This window comes from Bos javanicus, chromosome 6 (genome assembly GCF_032452875.1).
Source record: "Bos javanicus breed banteng chromosome 6, ARS-OSU_banteng_1.0, whole genome shotgun sequence".
In the NCBI taxonomy this organism is placed as follows: domain Eukaryota; kingdom Metazoa; phylum Chordata; class Mammalia; order Artiodactyla; family Bovidae; genus Bos; species Bos javanicus.
The window spans coordinates 97,466,763-97,494,639 of record NC_083873.1 but is presented as its reverse complement, the minus strand read 5'-3'; the positions used below and the strand labels follow the sequence as shown (position 1 = coordinate 97,494,639).

The window sequence follows — 27,877 nt, the reverse complement described above, 5'->3', positions numbered from 1 at the left end:
AGAGAAAGAGAAAGGGAAAAAATAAATATAACCAGTGCTGGTAACCTGTCTGCCATTCCACTCACAGAAGGTATTCTGTTCCCTGGGTCAGTCTCAGTTCCCCAGTGTCTCTGACAGCATGAATGGTTCAGTGTGAGCCTAGTGTTTGACACAATATGTTTTTCATCTACATCACCTAATCCCAAACCAACTACTTCCTCCGATGCTCAAAAGCAGCAGCAGCAATGTTTCAACTCTGAAGGAAAAATGGATGCATCAGTCTCCAGAGAGGACTGGCTTCCTAAGGGTATTTCAAAGGCATTTTTTTTAAAAAACCTTTTCTTTCGTATTGGGGTATAACCATTTAACAATGCTGTGATAGTTTTAGGTGGACATCAAAGCGACTCAGCCATATATATACATGTATCCATTCTCCAAGCTCCCCTCCCACCCAGGCTGTCACATAACACTGAGCAGAGTTCCCCGTACTATACAGTAGGTCCTTGTTGGTTATGCATTTTAATTACAGCAGTGTGTACATGTCATCCCAAACTCCCTAACTATCCCTTCCTCCCCTCTCCCCAGCCCAAAACTGTTTGTTCTCTAAGTCTGTGAGTCTCTTTCTGTTTTGTAAGTTCATTTGTATCATTTCTTAGATTCCACATACAAGGAATGTCATAGGATATTGCTCCTTCTCTGATTTACTTCACTCAGTATGATAATCACAACGGCAATTTTTGACAATACTCAATTTTCACAGTGTATACTGACGGCAGAACCAACCCCCCAAATAAAGTACAGTTATTCTGTTCCAAGGGTGTACTCCTAAACCTATCACCAAGAGGTGGTGTAAACTAAAATTTGCCACCATATACTTTTATGGTATTTCTTACTGATTAAAGTGCTCTCGTGTCAGCTGTGTCATTTAAAACCGACAAGACCAGGCAAAAAAGATGGAACAAGCACTGTGATTCCCAACAATTTGGTTTCAAATCCCAGGCAAACTGTTCAGTTTTTCAGAGCCTGTCTCCTATTAGTAATATGCAACAGCGCACACAACCTGACTTGTAGTCAAGGATACCAGTCGCATCTCAATGTTTCCTTTCATCATTTCCAAGTTCACACACTAACGTGACTAAAGCCCAAAGTAGAACAGAGGTCCAAGAAGGATATAATTTAGCATCTCTTTAAAGAGATGCTAAGTTAAAAAAGTCTGTATTCAAAAGATACAGACACCGTGCTAAAGGATTTCTTGGTTCAAATAAATTTGTGAAATGCTAGTCTCTTGAAGGTTCACAAAGCATTATGTGTGTGCAAGTGTGTGTATGATATAAAGGATCTGAGAAGGTGTGCAATAAAGAAACCTGGTTGAATAAGCATAGACCATTTTCTCAAAATGCATTTAGTAATCTTTTTCTGTGTAGTTACAATAAACATCCACAAAGATCTAATGTTCTTCTGAACATATTCTCAGAAACACTGGTTTTGATCATTTAATGCATAGCAAATAGACAATTATAGTAATTAACCTTAATAAAAATAATAATTGATTATAGGACAAAGCACAATAAATTATCCTTAGAACAAGATCCTTGAGTGATTTTTTTTTTGCAGTCTGGTCTCAAACGCAAAAAAAAAAACCCACTATTTAGACCATTAAGGCATTTTTATTCTCAGAAAGATCTCAGAATAAGTCTGTCATAAACAAAGATTCCAAGAAGTGGCTCAGCTCATCTTGCAGAAGACACAGTGGATTAAAAAAGGTGAAAGAGATGCATTATTTTTTGCTACAAAATTGATTTGCATGAGATATCTTCTCCCTAAATAGATTTTCCAAGAATGGTACATATGCCATATTACTACTTGTCATTACTCCTGGTCTTCTGATAACAGTGGAAAGCAAGACTGTGACTTGTAAACTATGAAGCATAAAAATGCAGAATCCTTTTTTTCTTTGAAAACTACAAGAAAGTAGTTATTTTGTCACAATCAACAAGAGAAAGAAAAGTCGACTCAGTTATCAACATTTGGCCAATTCTGAATATTTCTGCAGAGGCCTCAAGTGTACTTAAAAACTTGGGAAAAAAATGCCAAACTAGATTTCTTAAGACACTATGCTGGATGTCAAGGTATTGTGATCCTTCTAAAGAATTTGTAAGTGGTTGTTACAGTGGAGACCTAAAAGTGTACAACAATTTTATATCATAACCTAGATCAAGAAACACCCCACTCCAGTACTCTTGCCTGGAAAACCCCATGGACGGAGGAGCCTGGTAGGCTGCAGTCCATGGGGTCGCTAAGAGTCGGGCAACGACTGAGCGTCTTCACTTTCACTTTTCACTTTCATGCATTGGAGAAGGAAATGGCAACCCACTCCAGTGTTCTTGCCTGGAGAATGCCAGGGACGGGGGAGCCTGGTGGGCTACCCTTTATGGGGTCGGACAGAGTCGGACCCGACTGAAGCGACTTAGCAGCAGCAGATCAAGAAAAACATTCTTCACAGGTAACTTTAAAAAAATTTTTAAATTAAAACTAAGACTTTCAGTTTGCTGCAAGACGGGCTTTCCCTACTTTGTAAACGGTATCTCAATTATTGCACACAAGCACTTCTATGAGAACTTTTAACTTAAACCTCTAAAATTCAAATAAACAGAAGACTAGGCCTGAGGGATTCTTTTAAAAATTATATTAATATCTGATATTTAATCATCCTGACAAATACAACATATATAAAAAAGGAACCTGCTCTAATGCAAAGTTTTAAGTTTGTGAACTAGATGTAGACAATTTGGTTAGCACTGCTATCCTAGACGACTTTGGGTAAGAACTTTGTCTTCTTTTTAAAAAAAGGAAAATGGACGGAATCTAGATCGTTGCTAACCTCGTCCAGGAACATTCAGTGAGAGGCTCGGCCACGAACAGCAGGAGTGGGAAAAGGCGAAGAATAACCCTTACTGCCTAAGACACCAAGGCTACCAGAAAAGTCATCCTGACGCTTCAGTCTTTCCATTTTGCGGGGCTGGAAGCTTCAGGGACCACTAGATCGCGGCCGCCGACTCCCCAGGTCCATATTGGCACGAGGCAGTCGCTTACCTGCGGGGCGACGGGGCGCACACCTGCCCGGCGGGCGGCGCCCACACCTCTTCACCTTGCCGCCGCGGACCTGCCCACCTCCGCCCTTCTTCACCACCACCTCCGTCCCTTCCCACCCACCTGCAAACAACCGAGGGCAGGGACGGGGGAAGGTGAAGATGAGGAGAAAATGCATCCAGCAATCCGCCGCAGACTACCTCCTCCCACCCAAGTCGGAGCAAAGCCACACCGTCTCTCCCACTCCTCGTGTCTCTAGTGCAAGGTCTGCGATACTTTCAACATTTTGGGTTTAAAGCGTAAGTAACTGCCCCGCTCCCTTCCGCCCCTCACCTTCACGAAAGCAATCGGGGTTGTGGTACCTTCGATATCTAACAGGATCACAGTGACTTCGGCGGGCACCGAAAGCACGACCATTTCCCCACCCCACCGACTGCTACCAAGAGAATCGGCCTACTGGTAGAGAGGGCGGAGGGCGGCGCCGGCAGCGCCCCCAGCAAAGGGCTAGGCTTCTGGTAGCCCAGAAAAAGAGTCCCGGAGCGGATAACCGCAGCGCGGCCTGACGCACGAGGCGGAGAGGACTGGTCAGCGCCTCCGGACGTAGAGAAATCCGCAGCCCAAGGACCCTGAACTCGCCAGCTGCCCGGGGCGGGAGGCTCAGACCACGTGGGCAGAAAGAGAGGGCGGTCCTCACGAGGTTCCGAGGGGGCGGGGCGAGGCACGGTGCCGACGTCGATTGGCCGCTAGAGGGCCTCGAACCCGATCCGTCAAAATGGGGCCTCGCGTGGGCGGGAACAAAGAAGCGAACGCGGGAGACGGGTGCGCGGGCGCGCGCTCTCCGCAGACTGGTTGAGCGAGCGGGAGAGGCTCGGGGCACGTGCAGACGGGAGCCCCGCGAGTGGCGCGCCGGGGATGTGAGTGCCCCTTGCCCTCTACGGCACCTAGCCCCCTCCCTCCCCGCCCACTGCTTCGGCTTTGGCATTTTTTACAGTAATCCGACCGGGTCCGCGCCCCTCCTCCCGTTCCTCAGCCACCGAAGGAGGCCGTTCAGGTCCCGGTCAGCTGGACGGCGTCGGCCGATCGGCTAGCGCGAGGCCCGCCGCGCCCCCCTCGGCCCGCGCGCCTGGGGCGGCAGCGGAAGAGGCGTCCGCGCCGCGCGGCCGCCCTGAGAGGCCGCCGCGCGCCCGCTTCCTGTTCGGCTGGTTCCAGCCAGCTCGAGGACAAAACACGCGTGCGCGCGGCGGGCGGACGGCTGGCGCGCTCCCCGCCTCAGCCGCCAGCGCCGGGCGCAGTCCGCCTTTTTCCGGAGCGGCGCGGCCACGGTGCTAATCGATAGCAGCAGCTCTGCGCTGGGGGAACCGAGGGCGGAAAAAGGCGGGGTTGACGGCTCTTGGCTGGGAGTGGGCTGGACCGGACGCCAGAGACAAAAGGCTCTCAAGGCAAGAGGGACTGTGGCGTTGCTCGGGATTCTGACCCCAGGACTCGCCCCGTCGTTGTTTCTCTTCTGACGCGTCTCTCTCTTCCCAAGCCCGCGTCCCCTCACTCGCGACCTCGCTTCTCAGCAGGAGGGCCGTGATGGAGGTCCCGCCCCGACTCTCCCATGTGCCGCCGCCATTGTTCCCCTCCGCTCCCGCTACTTTAGCCTCCCGCAGCCTCTCCCATTGGCGGCCGCGGCCGCCGCGGCAGCTCGCCCCGCTCCTCCCTTCGCTCGCTCCCAGCTCCGCCCGGCAGGGGGCGCGCCGGGCCCAGCGCCACGTCACCGCCCAGCAGCCCTCCCGATTGGCGGGCGGGGCGGCTATAAAGGGAGGGCGCAGGCGGCGCCCGGATCTCTTCCGCCGCCATTTTAAATCCAGCTCCATACAACGCTCCGCCGCCGCTGCTGCCGCGACTCGGTCTGCGCGCCAGCACCTTCCGGCCGACCACTCCGCCGCTATGGAAGACATGAACGAGTACAGCAACATAGAGGAGTTCGCCGAGGGATCCAAGATCAACGCGAGCAAGAACCAGCAGGATGACGGGTACCGCACGCTTCTCGCCTCTCCCCTCCTTTCCCCTCCCCCAGCGCGCCGCACGCGCTCTTCGTCCCTCGGGATCCGCGCGCTACCTTTCCCCACCTCACCCGCCCATTCTTGCCCCGAGTCGATTCTCCCGCGTGTCCGCCGGACCCCACTAGATCGGAGGGAAGAGGAAAGTAGGAGACGGACGGGGTTACTGGAGAGCCCCGCGGAAGGTGGGGGAAGGGCAGAGGGTTTGGAGGCGGAGGGCGGCGGCGTCTGGGGCCGGAGTGCGCAGGCGCCGCGTGGGGCCTGAGGGGGAGGGGCCGGACTGGCCGCGCCGCACACTGCAGCTGCCGCCGCCTCTTCACTGTATCTGTTAGGGCTCCGGGCAGATTTTCTGGGGAGGATGCAGGGGGACCCTTGGTTTGGGAACCTGTAGGCGACTGGTGCCCAGATCTCCAGTGTGCGTGATGATGAGTTCTTCAGGTGGAACATTGACAGCAGAGGAAGACGGTGAACCTGAGTAGTGGGCGTTCACTTTAGAAAGTTGCATTTTCCTAGTTCGGAACGGTCTTTTAACGTGTTTGGTTGGCCTCGTTTAAACTTTGCCTGGTGCAGTGTGGAGAGCGAAGATTTGGATAAGTGACCTTGATGGAATTTGGGGCTTTTTGTGGTCTTTGGTTCCTGTGTGTTTGTAAACAGGTGAAATTACTTGTACGTGGGTATGAATTTCCCCGTGCGTATAGTTTGTAGTAAACTTTAGAATTTAACCGTTTTAGCTACTGCTGTTTGTAAATAAACAACTTTTATTTCTAGTAAAATGTTTATTGGAGGCTTGAGCTGGGATACAAGCAAGAAAGATCTGACTGAATATTTGTCTCGATTTGGGGAAGTTGTGGACTGCACGATTAAAACAGATCCTGTTACTGGAAGATCACGAGGATTTGGATTTGTGCTTTTCAAGGATGCTGCTAGTGTTGATAAGGTATGAACCTGTTTGCATCGTGCTTTTTGTGTGCGTTTTGCAAGTCGTTCGGAGGGTTGGTTGTATGTTGTCAGATCACATAAATCTGTCTTCTAGGTTTTGGAACTGAAAGAACACAAACTGGATGGCAAATTGATAGACCCTAAAAGGGCCAAAGCTTTAAAGGGGAAGGAACCCCCAAAAAAGGTTTTCGTGGGTGGATTGAGCCCAGATACTTCGGAGGAACAAATTAAAGAATATTTTGGAGCCTTTGGAGAGGTGCGCCGTGCTTTTGTTTATGCGTATTCTCATTCGATACGTTTATGTAACATTTTGTCCCTGGCCCAGTTCTTACAGAATAAAGAGTTCGGTCAGGGTGGAATTAAATCATTGCTCAAGTCCCTCCCTTATCACTGCTTTATGTGTTACAATGGAAACTAGTATCTAAATTAATGGAAATTAATAGCTAATTTATTTCAGCAAAAAGGTGGATGCTTTGGTGTGGTCAGGATTGGAGTGGCATCTGTGGGGTACAAAAGGCTGTTGAGGTTTTCCTCTCCCCTCTAAATAAATGGTTTGTAGATAAGCCAGGTTACTCTACTTTGATGTTGATAATGAAACAATTTATACAGAAGTCAATTCATGAGAGTAACATACTTTGTTAAAGATTGTGAATGACTTGTGTCATTCTGAAACATTTTGGTAGCTTTTTAATTACTGGGTGATCTTGAGTGTGCATCTTGATTTCAGATTGAAAATATTGAACTTCCTATGGATACAAAAACAAATGAAAGAAGAGGATTTTGCTTTATTACATATACAGATGAGGAGCCAGTAAAGAAATTGTTAGAAAGCAGATACCATCAAATTGGTTCTGGGAAGGTAAAGCCATTTGGATTCTGTTCAGTGAACAGTGGGGTGGGTTTGTTTGGTTTTGGTTTTTGTTTTTGTTTTTTTTTTTTTAAAGGGAAATTTCACAACCTGTTATGAGAAGGGAAAAAATGGCTTGACATTAGAACAGCAGTAACAATTTTGTATTCTTTTTACCTTTTGTTTATAGTGTGAAATCAAAGTTGCACAACCCAAAGAGGTATATAGACAGCAACAGCAGCAACAAAAGGGAGGAAGAGGTGCAGCAGCTGGTGGGCGAGGTGGTACTAGGGGTCGAGGCCGAGGTGAGACCTAATTCCAGGGAAATGACGCAGTGGTTTACGCTATCAACTGCTAAATATGAATAAGCCCATTGGAGAGTAAAGCCAAATTTAAACTGTTACAGCATGCAAAGTGCTCGTTTTAGTCCATGGGTTTTTGTTTTATTGGTTTCACTTTGAATAGCCACTCTGACAGTGTCAGTACTGATGGGAAAATAATACCATTGAATGTAATTAAGATTACGTGATACACTTTGGCATAATAGGTTTTCTGTGGCAGGAGTCCTTGCTCTAAACATGCTTGCTGTCTTCTTGATTTTTTTATCCCCCATTAGATTTAGGAAACCTGATACTGGCACAGTTGGACTTTATACACACACCCCTCTTTTTTTTTTTTTTTTTTTAATGACAACTGTAAGTGATATTTTCTTGACCAGATAGCGCTGTAGATGTCCATTATTCCTTTTTAAGATTTGCAGAGTGAGGGACAGGAATGCATCATTTTATGTTAGGACTGGGGGTCAGAAGTTGTTTCCTAACAATCATTGTGCATTGTTTCAGGTCAGGGCCAAAACTGGAACCAAGGATTTAATAACTATTATGATCAAGGATATGGAAATTACAATAGTGCCTATGGTGGTGATCAAAACTATAGTGGCTATGGCGGCTATGATTATACTGGGTATAACTATGGGAACTATGGATATGGACAGGGATATGCAGACTACAGTGGTAAGAATATTTATTTAACTTCATAAACCAATGGTATTAAGATTCATCTCAACTCTGAGATTGTGTTATAGAAGTGTTTAGAGTTAAATTTTTGAGATGTAATAGTCACAGGGGGTTATACGGATTTAGTGACTCTGGTTATTATGAGCATTCTAGAATGTGATATGTGCCTAATTTATAGTGACTTAAAATACCTAATTCTATTTGGCATGCAGAATTTTGTACATCTAATAGCTTTTAAATATATAGCAAAACCATATCATTAAAAGCTAAGTGTAATTTTTTGTCTTTTCCACATAGGCCAACAGAGCACTTACGGCAAGGCATCCCGAGGGGGTGGCAATCACCAAAACAATTACCAGCCGTATTAAAGGGGACACTGCAGAAAACAGGTGTGTATCAGAGTTCAAGAAACCAGTAGAAATGTCTAATGTAATTTAAAGATCAATAGACAAATGAAAATGAGTAAAAACAAAATACCACGTAGCGTGTTTTTACTAAATTGTTAAATTTTTACTTGCTTTATGAGCCTGTTTTGCCTAAAGTGTCTATAGATCTTTAACTTTAAAGTTTTATCTCACTTTCTTTAGTAATACAGAAAAACTTAAGAGTTTTTCTGTTTGCTTTGTGTACCAGGTGGTCTAGAGGAATAATTAAACTTTTTAGAACTATTAACAGGTAAAGTACTGAAATGGGTACAACTTAAGGAAAACAAGAATGTTGTCTTCTAACTCTGACATTATACCTTGTTTGTACCCGCCAGCGGGAACTTCATTGCAGGCCGTGTGTCACCCTGACCACGTCTATCTCTGGGGGTCGCACGTTGCGGGCAGAGCGCAAGGCATACACCAGAAAACGCTGTCCTGTGGTATGGTCTCTTCCAACTTCATGTACCAGCGTAAAGATTAAAGTGGAAAACTTCAGACTTTGGCTTCTTTTTTAATCATTTTGAAGATTAAGTGTCTAAACTTAACTTAAATGGTTTTTTACAGGAGTTAAAGTACATAAATGCCTTTTTACAGCTTAATCATTTTGGTCTTCTGTTTAGTGTTGTATTTCAATTGTGGAGCCTCATTTTAAGTGTTCATTCTTTAAGATTTAATGCTTGCTTTTTCTTTTTATAGCTAATAGTGAAATCTACAAACCAAAACAAGAACTTTAAAATCTGGGATTTAAATTAAAGATCATATGCACATAGCAATTTGTTGCCTTGAAATACAAGCGTGTTAGAAATTCGTGTTTGTAATAGAATTTTACATGGCTTACTAGAGACACTTCTAGTAAACCTTCATCTAGCACAGTTCAATCTGTGAATATGAAAAGATTGTGTTCCCGGATTTTCTAAGTAAATTTTAATATCATATGGGAACTTCAAGGTGAGATGATGATGATGATTATAATTACCCAAACTGCATTTTGCCAATGAATTTGCATGTGATCTTTAATTATTGAAGAAAAGAATAAAGTGAGAACTTAAAACAATTCATGAAAGTGGACCTTAGAAAGCTTGCCGGAGTTGCACAAATCTAATTGCTATTTTGTTTTTGTTTTTAGGAAGAGATTGCTAAAGTAACCATCTTGCAGGAGGACATTGAAGATTGGTCTTCTGTTGATCTAAGATGATTATTTTGTAAAAGACTTTCTAGTGTACAAGACACAATTTGTGTCCAACTGTATATAGCCGCCAATTAGTTTTCTTTGTTTTTACTTTGTCTTTTGCTATCTGTGTTATGACTCTGTGGATTTGTGTTTATACAGACTTTATTTGTATGATTACATGTTAAACCTCAAATAAATGCTTCCTTATGTGATTGTTTTTCTGCGTCAGGTACTAAATAGCTCTGTAAAAGTGTAATTTTAAATAAGCAATAATTAACGCACAGTTTATTTTGTAGGGAGTCTTGCTCCATAGGAAGAGAAAACTGTGGTCCTTTATGAATAGCCAGCTGCAGTGTCTGCTCTGTTCCCCTTGTTTGTTAGATGTATTCTATGCTCTGGAGACTTCATTTTCCTCTCTAACTGAGGCTTCCATCATAACCTTTAATGTTGTTTCCTCTCTGCCTATCTGGAGACATTGTCATGAAAGTTTCTGTGGCATAGTTATACTGTTGTGATTAGTGGGAGCTTTCTAGTAGACCATGAGTCTTTGGTTATATTTTGAAAAGTAAATTTTTAATGGCACAAAGCATGCTGGTAGCTCCTTTATGAAGAAAATGTTTTGCTTTGTTGTCTCCGGAAAGGCATTTTTTTAATGGATTGTTGTATTCAGTGGTCTGCTAGAAAAAGCTTTGACTAATCATAATACCATAACTTTGTTTTCTTGATTAAAATGTCCAAATATACCCATTGCGGGGTTGGGCGGGGGGTGGGGGGCTAAAACTGTGTTATAGGAGCTACAGGTTAAGAATATCAGATATAGTTAGATTTTACACAACAATTTTGGCAAATAGGTATGAAGTTATTAAAGTTTGAACAAAACTTAGATTAAAAGATTTGAAGTAGTAGCTGAGTAAATTAATTGTATTCTATTCTGTTGGTTTTATGTCACGGCAAGCACTGAACTGAACAAAATGTTTTCTCCTGGGGCATTGTTAGGAAGCTGTACTGGGTGTTAACTGTTCGATGGTGTGAGTTCTTAGAAGGCATGGGTAGTAGGTTTCAGTCATTTTTTATGCGGTTAGTGCATGAGCTGAATAGTTGAGCATATTCACATTCAGACGTAAATGAATAATGGAGAAGGATAACCCTTGATTCTTATGTAAACGCAAGTCGTAAGTGTGACCAAGTCATGTCATTACAACACATCTTCCTGGTGCATTAAAAAGAAAACCTTTTAGCTCTAGATTTGGGAGGATATCCTAGATAAGTTTTACATTCAGTGTAGTTAACTGAGTTTAATGTTTTCGGTCTTGTTGCTTTGGTTTCAAGTTCGCCATTAGGATTGGCATACATGTTTACTTGTGGAATAGTTCACCTCACCTTCAACCAAGTGTAAATTTTTTTATGCTAATGAACCTGCCTCTTGTTTTCTTTGGTGCCTGCAACTTTCTTTATTCCAGTGATGTTTGTACTTGGTGGGCTATCAAGTTATAATGCTTTTGGCCTTGTTTTGCTCCTGTTTTGCTATTTGACCTTAAACCTAAGCTAAGTACCAGTGTTGGCTATTGCAAGGGATTGTTTATTCTTTCAACATGCAACCTTAGGGGACAGAAAGGAGATTTTCGTTTTAAGTTATGTTGTCAAGTCAGTAGGTGCAGTGTCTTTAGGGCAGTAAATCTTGTAAGTTCAAATATATGATTAGGTGACAAGTTGACATTGAGATTGTCCTTTCCCTGATCAAAAACGAATAAAAGCTTTTTTTAAACAAAATCCATACTCTTCAGTCAAGTCTTGATATATATAATTTTGAAGAAATACACTACATCGAGTGATTGTCTGAGGTCTTTTAGAAAAATGAAGTACCTATGACAGACATAACTCAATTAGCCTGTATTTTTCTTAAATATACTTCCTGAGTAGTTTTGACCAAGTTGTGTGTGTTGCTCCTTACCCTTAGAGACACCTTAATTATTTAACAGTTTTATTGAACAGCATGTTAATATTTTGTAGTCTGAGATACATTTACATGATTAAGAATTAAGAGTTAAATTAAGATGCTTATTGAGATATTAACATGGATAAACAGCATTTATTCCATTCTCTTCCATGCATCTTTTTCATAATGGTGAAGGGAACTGGGTCCTTTGTCAAGATTTAATAGGATGTCAACCATAAGATGCTGTTTCACTAATTACATAATTGCATTTTTAATGCAGTTTTTAGTTACAGGAGGTAGAACTAATGGTGTGTTTCTACCATTTGGGTTTCTCCTACCCGTAATGCAAAATCAAGAGATGTCATTCTGTGAAAATAATTACCTCAGAATTGTCAACTTAACAGGGCTTTCCTAGTGACAGCTGGTAAAGAATCCGCCTGCAGTGCGGGAGACCTGGGTTCGATCCCTGGGTTGGGAAGATCCCCTGGAGAAAGGAAAAGCTACCCACTCCAGTATTCTGACCTGTAGAATTCCATGGATTGTTTATTGTCCATGGGGTTGCAAAGAGTCAGCCACGACTGAGTGCCTTTTGCTTCACTTTCAACTTAACAGAATTGCCATCTACTGTGGTTTCTAGATTTGTGGCTGCCGTGTTCTGCACATGGCATTTTAATTTAGACTTAATAATGTCTTTTTGTCTTGAAATAGTAAAATTAGATGTGAGATTTCAGTTTTGGTTGAAGCGAAAATAGTTCATCACCTTTGCTCGACCACTGCATTTTATAAAACGTAGGAGAGAGTTTGCTGGTGTTCTGTGAATTTCAGGGAAATGCTGAACATTCCAAAGGCTGAGTTTGTGTTCCTTTAAGTGGCAGTTAAATTTCTGACTTTCTGTCTATTCGGGAGGAGTAACCCTATTTGGGGAAGTAGATTGTAAGTTCACAGGGTGACGGTTTAGGTGTGATTGGGGAAGGAATATTCAATGATCTCTGATTTCGTAAAGATAAAAATTTCAAGTAACAGTGCTTAAGGTTTTGGTTTCTCAAAAAACAGCACATGGTAGAAATACATGAGAAACACTACTACAGACAAGTTCTCACTAAATGCTTACCTCCTTTTGAGACTCAGCAAAAATGAGTTATCTTCAGACAACAGAAGGAATGAATGTCGATACATAAACACTTTTAAAAAGACACATTGTAATTGACTTGTGGGATCTTAGTTCCCTGACCAGGATTGAACCCAGATCCCAAACAGCTGAAGGGTAACCACTGGAAAGAAAGTAAAAGTGAAAGTAGAGTCACTCAGTCGTGTCCGAATCTTTGTGACCCCATGGGCTGTAGCCTACAACGCTCCTCCGTCCATGGGATTTTCCAGGCAAGAGTACCAGAGTGGGTTGCCATTTCCTTCTCCAGGAGATCTTCCCAACCTAGGAATCGAACCTGGGTCTCCTGCATTGTAGGCAGATGCTTTAGCATCTGAGCCACCAGGAAAGATGGCAGGAAGTAACCAATGGGCTGGCAGGTAATTGCCAGTATTTCCTGTCGATGAGGTTTCGCAAAGGCAGTTTCTTTAGAAGTATCTACTCAGAAATTCCAACCAGTCCATTCTGAAGGAGATCAGCCCTGGGATTTCTTTGGAGGGAGTGATGCTGAAGCTGAAACTCTAGTACTTTGGCCACCTCATGCGAAGAGTTGACTCATTGGAAAAGACTCTGATGCTGGGAGGGATTGGAGGCAGGAAGAGAAGGGGACGACAGAGGATGAGATGGCTGGATGGGATCACTGACTCGATGGACGTGAGTCAGTGAACTCCGGGAGTTGGTGATGGACAGGGAGGCCGGGCGTGCTGCGATTCATGGGGTCACAAAGAGTCGGACACGACTGAGCAACTGAACTGAACTGAACTCAGAAATTGTGTGTTGGCTGGTGAACATACACACAGGGTGGTGGATGAGACAGGAATGCCCAGCCGTGCAAAATAACCTCTGGAAAATCCCTGATTTTTCAAGTTAAAGGAGTTAGCTACTAGAAAATTAACTCATTTCATTTGGGATCTATTACAGTCCTATCAGGCATCTCTGAGGCTTAGGTTCAGTGTTTAGGAGTGATCTTACTAAGGTTGATGCCAAGATCTTTTGTAGGAAAGTAGGATTTTATTACAGTTGATTTATTCTGATGAAACGGGCCTAGATAAACTGGAGCAACTACTTACTCCAGTGAGAGCTGTCCTATGGGATTGACTCATTGCTTTGGTTGCCTTTGAACCAAGACATTTGATACACAGAAGTTCTTAGGCAATTCAGAGGGACCAAAAGAGGGTGTGTCAGTGAAGACTAAAATATAGCATAATTCCAGTATTTTTCATTATCAGGAAAGCCGCCTCATGGCCTTTATGTTGAATGGCTTATGTGTCACATGTTGCTCTCATGTAGTGACATTTCTATTAAAGGCATATGGCTGTCAGAACATGTACAGTGATACTCGGCATTATAAAATCAATTTATTGATGCCAGATAAAATAAAAACAAGTATTTCCATTAGCTCTTACACATATTTTAATGTGATTTTTTTCAATCAAAAATTTTAAACATTATTTTTGGTGGCACTGGGTTTGTTGCTGCCTGAGGGTTTTCTCTACTTGCAGTGAGTGGGGGCTGGTCTTCACTGGTGCAGACCTGTCATTGTGGTGGCTTGTCTTGCTGTAGAGTACAGACTGTAAGAGTGTCAGATTAGTAATTGTGGCTAAGGAGTTTAGTGGTGCTGTGGCATGTGTTATCTTCCCAAACCAGGGATTGAACCCTGCCTCTGCAGGCAGATTCTTAACTACTGGACCACCAGGGAAGTCCTCATGTGACTTACTTTTAAAATACTGGAAATAGGACTACCTGCTGGCCCGGTGGTAAGAATCTGCCTGCCAATGCAGGGGACATAGGTTTGACTTCTGGTTTGGGAAGATTCCATGTGCAGGGGAGCAACTTCTGATGCCTCCATGCTCTATGGCCAAACAAGCAACAACTAATGAGCCCTTGTGCCACAACTGCTGAAGCTCACGTGCCCTAGAGCCAGCAAGTTGCAAAAAGCCAGCAGCAAGCTTGCATGCTGCAGCTGCCAAAGCCCCTGCACCCTAAAGCCCAAATTCCAAAACAAGACACCGCGACTAGAGAGTAGCCTCTCTTCACTGCCTGAGTGCAGCAATGGAGATCCAGCGTAACTAAAAGTAGTTATGAAGCAGCGTGTATAAGTAAAAAAAGATTTTTTAATAAGATACTGAAAACAAGTCCAATAATTTTTGCTACTCTCTAGGACTTAACTATATACTTAGTACATCATTGGAGATAAGGAAAGAGAAAAGTCACTTTTTAGTATGTAATTTTTTTATAATTGGAAAAATGATAAAATATTTGTACAGATAGAATTTTTAAAAATTATGCATTTGAATGACCAGAAAATAAACAGACCCCCAAATTACACTTTTGATCGCATTTTAAATGTCTATTTTTTCATATATATATATATTTTTAGTTACAATTATGTAAAAATAGGACTTAGATCCTGTTATAACTAAGAATAACTTCACATGAATAACTTCACATATTCCTTCTTGGTTGGGGGGTGGGGTGTCGAGGAGGGTAGTCATACCACTCTTAGTTCCCTGATGACCAGAGATCAAACCCGTGCCCCCTGCATTGGCACCAGAGTGTTAACCACTGACTGCCAGGAAAGTTACCAGACATTCTCAACCAGGAAATAATACAGGCATTAATTGCTGTTCTCTTGACAATTTCATGGGAAAATATGGAGACTCTTTTAGTATAACTTAAGAGCAACCGTCACGGTTTATTAACCCCATTTAGGAGTTGCCATAGGAAAGAAGAAAAAGCACTATGTGAAGATGTCAAAGTTTCTCAAAATTACTCTGTAAATCACTGCTAAGATCATACCCTATTCTTTTATGAATTTGCGATACATATTTACATTTCTGTGCATTAGTGCACTCCTACCTATAGTGTAAACAGTATCCAGATACATATAACTTCATGAGAGAGAAAAGGCATTCAGGGATACCTTGGAAATACTAAAGTACTGTGTCAGATTATCTCAAGCAATCAGGTGAGTCACATAAATTCTTTGGTTTCCCAGTGCATATAAAACTTAAGTTTACACTATAGTCGACTAAATGTGTAATAGCATTATGTCTAAAAAATGTGTACCCCTTAATTTAAAAATACTGCTAAAAAGGTTTAACCATCATCTGAGCCTTCAGCAAGTAGTCTTCATTGCTAGAGGGTTTTGCCTCAGTGTTGATGCTGCTGACTGATCAGGGTGGTGGTTGCTGAAGGCTGGGAACAGAAATGAGGTTTGCCACATTGAATGGTTTTTCCCTTTCATGATCAGTTTCTCTATAGCTCTTAGTGCTATTTAATATCTACTCACAGTAGAACTTCAGAATTGGAGTCAACCCTCTCCAGCCCTGCCACTGCTTTACCAACAAAGTTATGTCGTATTCTAAAATTTTTGAATCTTCACAGAATCTTCAACAGTAGTTTACATCTCAAGAAACCACTTTCTTTGTTCATCTGTAAGAAGCAATTCCTCTTCCATTTTATTGTGAGACTGCAGTAATTCAGACATATCCTCAGACTTCACTTCTAATTCTCTCTTGCCATTTCCACCACATCTCCCTGCTGAAGTCATGAATCCCCCAAAGTCATCCATGAGAGCTGGAATCAACTTCTTGCAAACTGGCATCTGACATTTTGACCTCATGAAGCACAAATGTTCTTTAATGGCATCTAGAATGGTGGATCTTTTTGACAGGGTTTTCAATTGACTTTGCCCAGATCCATCAGAGGAATCACAAAGCATGACAGCTATAGCCCTGTGAGGATGGACATTGCAGGGACTGATGCTGAAGCTGAAGCTGAAGCTTTGGCCACCTGATGCAAAGAGCCAACTCATTGGAAAAGACCCTGATGCTGGGAAAGGTTGAGGGCAGGAGGAGAAGGGGAAGACAGAGGATGAGATGGTTGGATGGCATTGCTGACTCAATGGACATGAGTTTGAACAAGCTCTGGGAGATGGTGAAGGACAGGGAGGCCTGGCATGCTGCAGTCCATATATTTGCAAAGAGTCAGACACCACTGAGCGACTGAACAACAGCCTTAGCAAATGGCTTTCTTCAGGAAGATTTGAAACTACTCCTTGATCCCTGGGCTGCAGAATGGGTGCTGTGTTAGCAGGCATGAAAATAGCAATTAGCTCATTGTGCATCTCCATCAGAGCTCTTCAGTGCATTGTCAATGAGCAGTAATACTTTGAAAGGAATCATCTCTTCTGAGTAGTTCTCTCAACAGTGGACTTAAAATAGGAAACCATGTTGTCAACAGATGTGCTGTCCTCTAGGCTGTGGCTATTTATAGATCACGGGAGATGGCTTCTTTCTTAAACATCAAGAAACAGCCTCTGCTGGCTTCAAACTTTTTTTCCTGCCGCTTCCTCGCCTCTCTTGACCTTCAGGGAATGGAAGAGAGTTAGGACTTTGCTCTGGAGTAGGCTCTGGCTTGAGAGACTCTTGTGGCTGGTTTGGTCTTCTGTCCAGACCACTCAGATTTTCTCCATAACAACAGCAAGGTTGTTTGGCTTTCTTATCATTCATGTGTTCACTGGAGTAGCACTTCTAATTTTCCTCAAGAACTTTTCCTTTGCATTCACAACTTGGCTGTTTGATGCAAGAGGTGCACTATTAAAGCCTATCTCAGTTTTAGACATGCCTTCCTCAGGAAGCTTAATCATGTTTCGCTTCTGGTTTAAACTGAGAGATGCATAACTCTTGATTTCACCTGAACACTTAGAGGCTACCGTAGGGTTGTTGACTGGCCTAATACTGTTGTGTCTCAAACAGCAGAGAGGCCTGAGGAGAGGGAGAGAGGTGGGGGACTAGACAGTCAGTGGCGCAATCAGAACACACACTTTAGGACTCGCCTGGTGGTCCAGTGGTTAAGAATCTGCCTGCCAACACAGGCGACATGGGTTTGGTCCCTGGTCCTGGAAGATTCCACATATCGCCAGGCATCTGAGCCCACGCACCGCAACTGCTGAAGCCCACGTGTCCTAGAGCCCATGCTCCACAGTAAGAGAAGCCACTGCAATGAGAAACCCATGTACAGCAACAAAGACCCAGTGCAGCTAAAACTTAAGTTATTTTTTTTTAAAAAAGCACACACTTATTGATTGCATTCTTAAATGGGCATGGTTCCCAATGCCCAAAACAATTACACTTTTTAAATCGAGGAACACTGTTGGCAGAACACCATAACAAATATGAAAGTAATTTTAAAAGTTTTATATCTTTTGACAATTACCAAAATGTGATGCAGAGAAACTAAGTGAGCAAACGCTATTGGAAAAATGATAACAGTTGCTCAATACAGGGTTACTGCAAACTCCATTAAAAAAGAAAAAAGGATTAATAACATCTGGAAAACACAAGTGCAATAAAATGAGGTATTCATGTATAATTTTTCAAAAAATATTTACTTGCCTCTGCATTCAGCAACTATGGCCTTTTAAATAGTTCAATCCTTCTAAAGAAAATTAAGCAGGATAAAATTTTTTTTTTAAGTCTTAATTCTTAAGAGAATTAGGATCATGGCATCTCGTTCCATCAGTTCAGTTCAGTCACTCAGTCATGTCCAACTCCTTTCGACCCCATGAACCACAGCACACCAGGGCTCCCTGTCCATCACCAACTCCTGGAGTTCACTCAGACTCACGTCCATTAAGTCAGTGATCCCATCCAGCCATCTCATTCTCTGTCGTCCCCTTCTCCTCCTGCCCCCAATCCTTCCCAGCATCAGAGTCTCCCAATGAGTCAACTCTTCGCATGAGGTGGCCGAAGAACTGGAGCTTCAGCTTTAGCATCATTCCTTCCAAAGATATCCAAGGGCTGATCTTCAGAATGGACTGGTTGGATCTCCTTGCAGTCCAAGGGACTCAAGAGTCTTCTCCAACACCACAGTTCAAAAGCATCAATTCTTCGGCACTCAGCTTTCTTCACAGTCCAACTCTCACATCCAAGCATGACCACTGGAAAAACCATAGCCTTGACTAGACAGACCTTTGTTGGCAAACTAATGTCTCTGCTTTTCAATATGCTATCTAGGTTGGTCATAACTTTTCTTCCAAGGAGTAAGCGTCTTTTAATTTTTTGGCTGCAGTCACCATCTGCAGTGATTTTGGAGCCCCCAAAAATAAAGTCTGACACTGTTTCCACTGTTTCCCCATCTATTTCCCATGAACTGATGGGACCGGATGCCATGATCTTACTTTTCTGAATGTTTAGCTTTAAGCCAACTTTTTCACTCTCCACTTTCACTTTCATCAAGAGGCTTTTTAGTTCCTCTTCACTTTCTGCCATAAGGGTGGTGTCATCTGCATATCTGAGGTTATTGATATTTCTCCCGGCAATCTTGATTCCAGCTTATGCTTCTTCCAGCCCCGGGTTTCTCATGATGTGCTCTGCATATAAATTAAATAAGCAGGGTGACAATGTTACACAGCCTTGATGTGCTCCTTTTCCTATTTGGAACCAGTCTAGTTCCATCACTTCATAGCAAATAGATGGGGAAAAAATGAAAACAGTGGCAGATTTTATTTTCTTGGGCTCCAAAATCACTGTGGACGGTGACTGCAGCCATGAAATTAAAAGAACCATGCACATTGGAAGAAAAGCTGTGACAGACAAACCCAGACATCGCATTAAAAAGCAGTAACATCTTTGATGACAAAGGTACGTCTAGTCAAATCTGTGGTCTTTCCAGTAGTCATGTACCAGTCTTCCCAGTCAGTCATAAAGAAGGTTGAATGCTGAAGAATTGATACTTTTGAACTTTGGTGTTGAGAAGAGTCTTGAGAGTCCCTTGGACAGCAAGGAGTTCACACCAGTCCTAAAGGAAATGAAACCTGAATATTCATTGGAAGGACTGATGCTGAAGCTGAAGCTGCAGTACTTTTGGCCGTCTGATGTGAAGAGCCGACTTATTGGAAAAGACCCTGATGCTGAGAAAGACTGAAGGCAGGAGAACGGGATGACAGAGGATGAGATGGTTGGACGGCATCACCGACTCAATGGACATGAGTTTGAGCAAACTCTGGGAGATAGTGGAGGACAGGGACGCCTGGTGTGCTGCAATCCATGAGGTTGCAAAGAGTCAGAAATGACTGAGCAACTGAACAACAAGAGAACTGGAAGAGCTGAAAAGGTAATGGGAGATTGACCTGGCTAAAATCTGACAGAAGATTAAAATCTAGAGAAGCAAACATAGCACTCAAATCTGGGTTTGATGGCCTCACTGGACTAAGGGCACAGAAGCCAAAAATGTAGGTCCAATCCCCAGTGGAGACTCTGATACCCCATTGCTCCATTAAACTAAGGGCTTGCAAAGGGCTACAGTTTCCAGGCGAGGGATAACCTGGATTCCTCATTTGGGTGGTTAAGGCAACTTCAGTCTCAGAATTTAGATTAAGATAGTGCTAGGAAAAGTTGGAGAAGGCAATGGCAACCCACTCCAGTGGTCTTGCCTGGAGAATCCCAGGGACAGAGGAGCCTGATGGGCTGCCGTCTATGGGGTCGCACAGAGTCGGACACGACTGAAGCGACTTAGCAGTAGCAGGAAAAGTAATGGAGAAGGCAATGGCACCCCACTCCAGTACTCTTGCCTGGAAAATCCCATGGACGGAGGAGCCTGGAAGGCTGCAGTCCATGGGATCGCTGAGGGTCAGATATGACTGAGCGACTTCACTTTCACTTTTCACTTTCATGCATTGGACAAGGAAATGGCAACCCACTCCAGTGTTCTTGCCTGGAGAATCCCAGGGACGGGGGAGCCTGGTGGGCTGCTGTCTATGGGGTCGCACAGAGTCGGACACGACTGAAGCGACTTAGCAGCAGCAGCAGGAAAAGTAAAGGGCCTCAAGAGCTTGAAAGAATCAAATGAAAATCATTATTTCATCCTAGGTTTCTGATTGTTTCTACAAATATTTGTTCAAACATAATGACCCATAAATAAAACCAGCACAAGTGAGAATCAGCACACACAGTGTACAATTCCAGGAAGCATCAGGCCTCCATGCTTATCATGTTGAAATAATATATAAGCTTGAAAATAGCTCCAGGGAAGAGGAAACTATAAAAACATGACAGTAGGTCTGATAAAGAATCAAACAGGACTTACACAAATAAAACAGCACAATAAATGAAATTAAAAGCAAAAGATAGGTGAGTCTAACCACAGATTGGGCACAACTTAAGAATACAGAACTGAAGGATGAATAAGAAGTAACAATCCAAAATGTATGGAAAGACAAAAACAAGAAAATTGCCTTAGAGAACCAGTGACATTAAGGATACAGTGGATAGATATAACATGTTTAGTTGGAAGTTTAGAATATGAGGCAATACGGGGCTTCCCTGGTGGCTCAGTGTTAAAGAATCCACCTGCCAGTGTAGAAAACGTGGGTTCAATCCCTGATCTGGGAAGATCCCACATGCCTCAGAGCAACTAAGTCCATGTGCCACAACTATTGAGCCCACGATCTAAAGCCTCAAAGCCACAACTACCGAAGCCCATGTGCCCTAGAGCCCATGATCTACAATAAGAGAAGCCACCACAACGAGAAGCCTGCTTACCGCAACTAAAGAGTATCCCCTGCTCACCGGAAACTACAGGAAAGCCCATGCAGCAACAAAGACCCAGCACAGAATAAAAGGCAATGAAGAGATAAATGGCTGACATTTTTTTCAGAAGCTTTGGAAGACAATCTACAGACTCAGTATACCAATAAACTGTAAGTAACAAAAAATACTGAGAAATCTTTATAAAGGCTCATCATGGTGCAACCAAAATATTCAACCACAAAGAGAAAATCCTTAATACAGCTACATCTAGATCCAACCACCAGTAAGCACGAAATACAAGAAATAGAGGCACCTGTTAAACTACCACGAAGAAGCAATGATCCAAATCTAGATTGTGGGAAATTCAGCTATTAGAATGTCCCACATCTTCAAAAAATAAATGACATAAATAACTGGGCAGTGGAGGTGGTTCAACTGTAAAAGACTTATGGTAATCAATATATATTATGGTAAGCAAGCATTTAAAGTACAAATCACTATTTCTTTAATTATGACATGGTATGGGTTTCCCTGGTGGCTCAGTGGTAAAGAATCTGCCTGCCAGTGCAGGAGACAGGAGTTCAGTCCCTCCTCTGGGAAGATCCCCTAGAGAAGGAAATAGCAATCCACTCCTGTATTCTTGTCTGGGAAATCCCATGGACATAGGAGCCTGACAAGCTACAGTCCATGGGGTTGCAAAAGAGTGGAACATGACTGAGCAACTGAACAAGTATGGATTTTACGGAAAATGGAGACTGCCTCCCCATATTTGGGGAATTCCCATCATATGAGTCTTGGTGAGAGGCAAAGAGTACCACTTAATGTCCTGCTGAAAAAAATCACCTTTCCAAGTCCTAGAGCTAAAGCTGGGAGATTGAAAAACATGCAGACCCCTGGGGGACTACTCATTCCTCCTGCTCTTATCTGCTTTTTCTGTTGTTCAGTTGCTAAGTCCTGTCCAACTCTTTGTGACCCCACAAACTGCAGCACACCAGGCTTCCCTGTCCTTCACTATCTCCCAGAGTTTGCTCAAACTCATGTCCACTGAGTCAGTGATGCCATCTCATCCTCTGTTACCCCCTTCTCCTCCTGCCTTCACTCTTTCCCAGCATCAGGGTCTTTTCCAATGAGTCAGCTCTTCAAATCAGGTGGCCAGAGTTTTGGAGCTTCAGCAGCAGTCCTTCTGATGAATATTCAGGACTGATTTCCTTTAGGATTGGCTGGTTTGATCTTCTTGCAGTCCAAGGGATTCTCAAGAGTTTCCTCCAGTACCCCAGTCTGAAAGCATCAGTTCTTCAGCATTCAGCCAACTCTCACATCCATTCATGACTACTGAAAAAAACATAGCTTGGACTATACAGACCTTTGTCAGCAAAATGATGTCTCTGCTTTTTAATATGTTGTCTAGGTATGTCATAGCTTTATCTTCCAAGGAGTTCAGTTCAGTCACTCAGTCGTGTCCGAGTCTTTGCGACCCCATGAACCGCAGCATGCCAGGCCTCCCTGTCCATCACCAACTCCTGGAGTCCACCCAAACCCATGTCCATTGAGTCAGTGATGCCATCCATCTCATCCTCTGTCGTCCCCTTCTCCTCCTGCCCTCAATCTTTCCCAGCATCAGGGTCTTTTCAAATGAGTCAGCTCTTCACATCAGGTGGCGTCATTTAATTTTGTGGCTACAGTCACCATCCACAGTAACTTTGGAGCCCAAGAAAATAAAATCTGTCACTGTTTCCATCACTTCATGGCAAATAGATTCAGAAAAAAGTGGAAACAGTGACCGATCTACTCTTGTCCCAAGGGTCTGATCAGGCTTGTGTCTGCCTCCTTCCTGAGGAAGCCAGCGGTCCCATCTGAACAGCCTTCCTACAGCAGTGTCCCACTCTAGGAGGCTAGGCGGGAGTCCCAGACCAGTGCTGATATTGACACAGCAGCCAAGTTTATTGGCGCTGGGGCTGCCACGTTTGGTGTGGCTGGTTCAGGAGCCAGCATTGGAACAGTCTTTGGCAGCTTGATCGCTGACTATGCCAGGAACCCATCCCTGAAGCAGCAACTCTTCCCTGTGCCGTTCTGGGCTTTGCCGTGGCTGAGGCTAGGAGGCTCTTCTGTCTGATGGTCCCCTTCCTCATCTTCACCGTGTGAGACTCCGTGGAGGTCACCTACTTATCCTTGCTGCTCAACTCCAGGCCATGCCCAGTACTTTACCATTAAACACAGCATTTCTGGGACTTCCCTGGTGGTCCAGTGGTTAAGACTTCACCTTCCAATGCAGGGAATGAGAGCTCCATCCCTGATTGGAGAGCTAAAATCCCGTATTCCTCAGGCCAAAAAACCAAAACATAGGACAGAACAATACTGTAACAAATTCAATGAAGACTTTTTGTTAAAATCTGGTCCACAGAATAAATTAAAAAATAATAATAATATTGAGAAAAAGAACTACACATCATATATTGAGTCACTTTATTTATAATTTTATCTCTAAAGAACACTGATCATAATTAAGCCTTGTGTAAATATAAATAAATGCAAAAAAAAAAGGTCCACAGGAAAAAAGTCTTAAGAAAAAGTTTCTCTAAAAATAAAAAAACCTTTCTCAGCCTCTCTTACAGCCAGAGCACAGATTTATGACCTCAACTCTCATTCAGAGTTCTCCTATAGCAGACGTTGAAACAGAAGTGAATGGAATTGATTCAGTGGGATCAGTGCTAGGACAGGTGGCTGCCGTGGTGGTATTCCTTTTCCAAGAGAGCAGTGGTGTATTAGCAGAATCATCCAGATTCCAGCATTGATGGCGTCAGTGCCGAAAGCAGCATGTTTGTGGACAGCAGGAGCGGCAGCAGGAGAAACAAGGGGAGCTTTCTGGAGCCCATTCTGCGGTGTGATTTTGGAAATAATTCCTGGATGAGAGTTCCCGGTGTGGCTTTCCAACTCTCCTAGAGAGTCTAATACTAAAATAGTCATTATTAAATTCACTTTTAGTTAAAAAAAAAAGAAAAAGAGGAAAGGATACATAACAGATGAATTAATGGAAGCAGTGCCAGAATAGCAGATTGAGGCCATCCAAAATTTCACTACTCCATAAAAGAAATGAGAACAGTGGCCAAAGTTGTCAAAATCAACTTCTTCAAAACTCTGGAAATAAAGTCTTGCAAGGATCCAAGGAGAGGTCTTTTGGCCTAAAACTCAACATTCAAAAAACAAAGATCATAGCATCTGGTCCCATCACTTCATGCAAATAGATGGGAAAACAATGGAAACAGTGAGAGACTTTATTTTCTTGGGCTCCAAAATCACTGCAGATGGTGACTATGGCCATGAAATTAAAAGATGCTTGCTCCTTGGAAGAAAAGCTATGACCAACCTAGACAGCATATTGAAAAGCAGAGACATTACTTTGCCAGCAAAGGTCTGTCTAGTCAAAGCTATGATTTTTCCAGTAGTCATGTATGGATGTGAGAGTTGGACCTATAAAGAAAGCTGAGAGCCCAAGAATTGATGCTTTTGAACTGTGGTGTTGGAGAAGACTCTTGAGAGTCCCTTGGACTGCAAGAATATCAAACCAGTGAATCCTAAAGGAAATCAGTCCTGAATATTCATTGGAAGGACTGATGCTGAAGCTGAAACTCCAATCCTTTGGCCACCTGATGTGAAGAACTGACTCCTTGGAAAAGACCCTAAAGCTGGGAAAGATTGAAGGCAGGAGGAGAAGGGGACGACAGAGGATGAGATGGTTGGGTGCCATCACTGACTTGATGGACATCAGTTTGAGCAAGCTCTGGGAGTTGGTGATGGACAGGGAAGCCTGGCATGCTGCAGTCCATGGGGTTGCAAGGAGTAGGACAGGACTGAGCGACTGAACTGATAGGAAAGCTGGGCAAGAACTCGAGTAGGTAACTTTGGAACCATCATTGGGAAAACATTTAAAACTGGTCAGATGAGAAGATGTTTTTATGGCTGGAAGGGCTGCTGTTGGTCTTGGTGCTTTGTGCTTTGATCACTTGGGAATGTCTAATGAGATTGGAGCTATTGAAAAGGCTACGATTTGGCCTCAGTATGTGAAAGATAGAATTCATTCCACTGTATGTATTAACTCTTAGCAGGAAGCATTGGCTTAACAGCTTCATCTGCTTTGGCGGTGAACAGAACTCCTTCTCTCAAGAACTTCATGATGAAAGGCTCTTCAGTGTTGATTGGTGCAACCTTTGCAGCCATAACTGGAGCTGGAATGCTGATACAGTCAGTATTGTATTATTGGAACCCAGGCCCAAAACATCTTGCTTGGTTATTACTATCAGGTGTGATCAGTGCAGTGGTGGCTCCTCAAAATATTATGAGGACCTTTTCTCATCAGAGCAGAGGGGTACACTGCTGGCATTGTGGGAGACCTTTCCAATGTGGCCATGTGTCCACCCAATGAGAAGTTTCTGAACATGAGAGCACCCTTGGGCATGGGCCTAGATCTTGTCTTTGTGTTCTCACTGGGATCTGTTTCTTCCACCTGCCACGGTGGCTGTTGCCACTGTATACTCAGTAGCAATTTATGGTAGATTAGTTCTTTTCAGCATGTTTCTTATGTATGATACACAGGAATCAATCAAGTATGCAGAAGTAGTACCAGTGTATACGGTTCAAAAATATGACCCTATCAACTCAATGCTGGGAATCTACATGGAGACATTAAATATATTTACGCTGGTTGTCAGTATTCTACCAACTGGAGGCAACAGAAAGAAGTGAAGTGACTCAGCTTCTGACTTCCTTAATACTTCAAATATCTGGCTTAATAGGGGAAGATTTTCCCTAAATAGGGGCTTCCTGCACTAATGATAAAGAACCTGCCTGCCTCCATCATGCAGGAGATGTAAGAGACATAGGTTCAATCCCTGGGTTGAGGAGATCCCCTGGAGGAGTGTGTGGCAACACACTCCAGTATTCTTGCTTGGAGAATCTCACGGACAGAGGAGCCTGGCAAGCTACAGTCCATGGGGTTGCAAAGAGTTGGACAGGACTGAAGCGACTTAGCACACATGCATGCATGTTCATTAAATAGTTTGTGCAAGCAGCTTTCATTGAAGTTTAGAAGACAAGAACTTGTCAACATGTTTCAGGTGTTACAGTGATATGATGCTTCAGGTCTGCTTTTTCTTCTGGAGAATAAATTCAGTAGTTCTCTTCCAAATAGCGCACTCATTTTCAATTCTCATGTTTGAATAATTCTAAAATGTTCTGATGAATGTGAAAACTGGTTTGTGTTGCAGGAATTAAAGTGTTTTATCGATTTTTAAATTTATTTGGTTAAGTGAAATTTAGGAAACGTGTGCCTGCATTTTTTTTTTTTTTGAGTGTGGGATATTAACAAGTAATGTTATAAGTAACATAGGGTTTGGTAAAAGGACAAGAGAGAAGTAAAGGGTCAGCTGTGGTCTTTCTGTGAAAACTTAAAACTTGGCACATATGTAATTGTGGTGAGCCAGGGAGGGAGTCTGGATGTTTGAAAATAAGTTCTGGCTGTACATCTGCTAACTTATCAGAAGCATTGAGCAGAAAACAAAGACATAGATGATTCTCAGGACTCTCCTTACAACATAGATGTGGTCATGTTTGACTTCTCATTGTTTCACACTTTTAAGAGAGTCCACAATGTTAAATATATGGAGAATTCCTCTTACATAATATATATTAAAAACAAAAAACAGACAAGAGGGTGGCAGAGGATGATATGGTTAGACAGCATCACTGATTCCCCTTGGATGTGAACTTGAGCAAATTCTAGAAGATAGTGGAGGGTGGGGAAGTCTGGTGAGCTGCAGTCCATGGAGTTGCAGTCGGACACGAGTTAGTGACTGAACAGCAGCAATATATATTACATATGTGTGTTGAAGTCGTGAATCGTCTAGAACAAAATATCATTAAAACACTCAGGAAAAAATATTCAAAGCATGAAAATTCTTGCATTTTTAAATATACAAAGCAGACTCACAGATATAGAGAACAAATTAATGGTTACCAGTGGGGAGGGGGAAGGGGCAGAGGCAATATAGGGGTGGGAGAGTAAAAGGTACAAACTATCATGTATAAAATAAGCTGCAAGGATATATTGTATAATCCAGGAAATAGTAGCCAATACTTTATGATAAGTATAAATGGAGCCTAATCTTTAAAAATTATACTGTGAATCACTATATTGTAATATGTAATATATAATATTGTATATCAACTGTATAACTATAACTAAGTTAAGTTATAACTATATAACTAAATTTAAAAGTATACAAACAATATGTGCATAATTGCTGAATAGTTTTGCAAATTTATTGAAATGTTTAAAGGAGTACATGCTTGCCTTTCTCCTCTCTTCAAGTTTTAAAGCTTTTTATCAAAAAGCCTATTTGTATTACACTTGAGATTATGAAAGCAGTTTTTTCCCTCAGATTTGGTTTCTTGAATTCCATCTCAGAGGAATCGCTAAAAAAAGAAAGGCAAAGTGAGGCTTTTTTCATGAGCTGTATCAATCAAAAATGCAATGGAGTTGGGGTGGGAGTTGGGAGGGAGGTTCAAGAGGGAGGGGACATACATAAACCTATGGCTGATTCATGTTGATATACGGCAGAAGTGAACACAATATTGTAAAGCAATTATCCTCCAATTAAGAAGAAAAAAAGAAACAATGAGTCTACCAAAAAAAAGAAATGAAAAATGCTTCATTCGAGTTTCGAATAGCAGAATTTTCCTTCTCTACTCCATAGAC

General features: G+C 42.8%; 2 protein-coding genes, 1 long non-coding RNA gene and 1 pseudogene across 6 annotated transcripts in view; 3 read left to right on the top strand and 1 right to left on the bottom strand.

The window, feature by feature from the left end:
- Positions 1–4,038, bottom strand: part of ENOPH1 (enolase-phosphatase 1) — a 35,734-nt gene extending 31,696 nt beyond the window's left edge. The window contains exon 1 of one of the 2 annotated variants that reach the window (XM_061420609.1): positions 3,403–4,038. In XM_061420609.1, the coding sequence (XP_061276593.1) occupies positions 3,403–3,486 (84 nt within the window). In that variant the 5' untranslated portion in view covers positions 3,487–4,038. The remainder of the gene's footprint in view (positions 1–3,402) is intronic. The other variant, XM_061420610.1, reaches the window with a different exon arrangement.
- Positions 1–27,877, top strand: part of LOC133249781 (uncharacterized) — a 419,931-nt gene that overhangs the window by 196,034 nt on the left and 196,020 nt on the right. The gene's annotated exons all lie outside the window — the stretch shown is intronic.
- HNRNPDL (heterogeneous nuclear ribonucleoprotein D like) lies at positions 4,301–11,282 on the top strand. Of its 3 annotated transcripts, XM_061420606.1 has the most exons (8): positions 4,310–5,087; positions 5,883–6,051; positions 6,148–6,309; positions 6,781–6,912; positions 7,091–7,205; positions 7,743–7,913; positions 8,214–8,305; positions 8,677–8,836. In XM_061420606.1, exons 1-7 carry the CDS (start codon positions 4,645–4,647, stop codon positions 8,282–8,284), a joined length of 1,263 nt encoding a protein of 420 aa, XP_061276590.1. In that variant the 5' UTR covers positions 4,310–4,644; the 3' UTR covers positions 8,285–8,305; positions 8,677–8,836. The 3 variants fall into 3 exon arrangements, with proteins under 3 accessions (XP_061276591.1, XP_061276592.1, XP_061276590.1); XM_061420607.1 differs by lacking the exon at positions 6,148–6,309 and having other exon boundaries at positions 4,301–5,087; positions 8,214–11,282; XM_061420608.1 differs by lacking the exon at positions 7,743–7,913 and having other exon boundaries at positions 4,303–5,087; positions 8,214–11,282.
- LOC133249779 (growth hormone-inducible transmembrane protein-like) lies at positions 22,693–27,657 on the top strand (annotated as a pseudogene).

Coding starts and splice junctions, on each gene's coding strand:
- HNRNPDL (XM_061420606.1), top strand. CDS start 4,645: ATGGAGGTCCCGCCCCGACTCTCCCATGTGCCGCCGCCATTGTTCCCC. Junction 6,310..6,780: donor ATTTTGGAGCCTTTGGAGAG/GTGCGCCGTGCT, acceptor TCTTGATTTCAG/ATTGAAAATATTGAACTTCC. Junction 7,914..8,213: donor GGGATATGCAGACTACAGTG/GTAAGAATATTT, acceptor TTTTCCACATAG/GCCAACAGAGCACTTACGGC.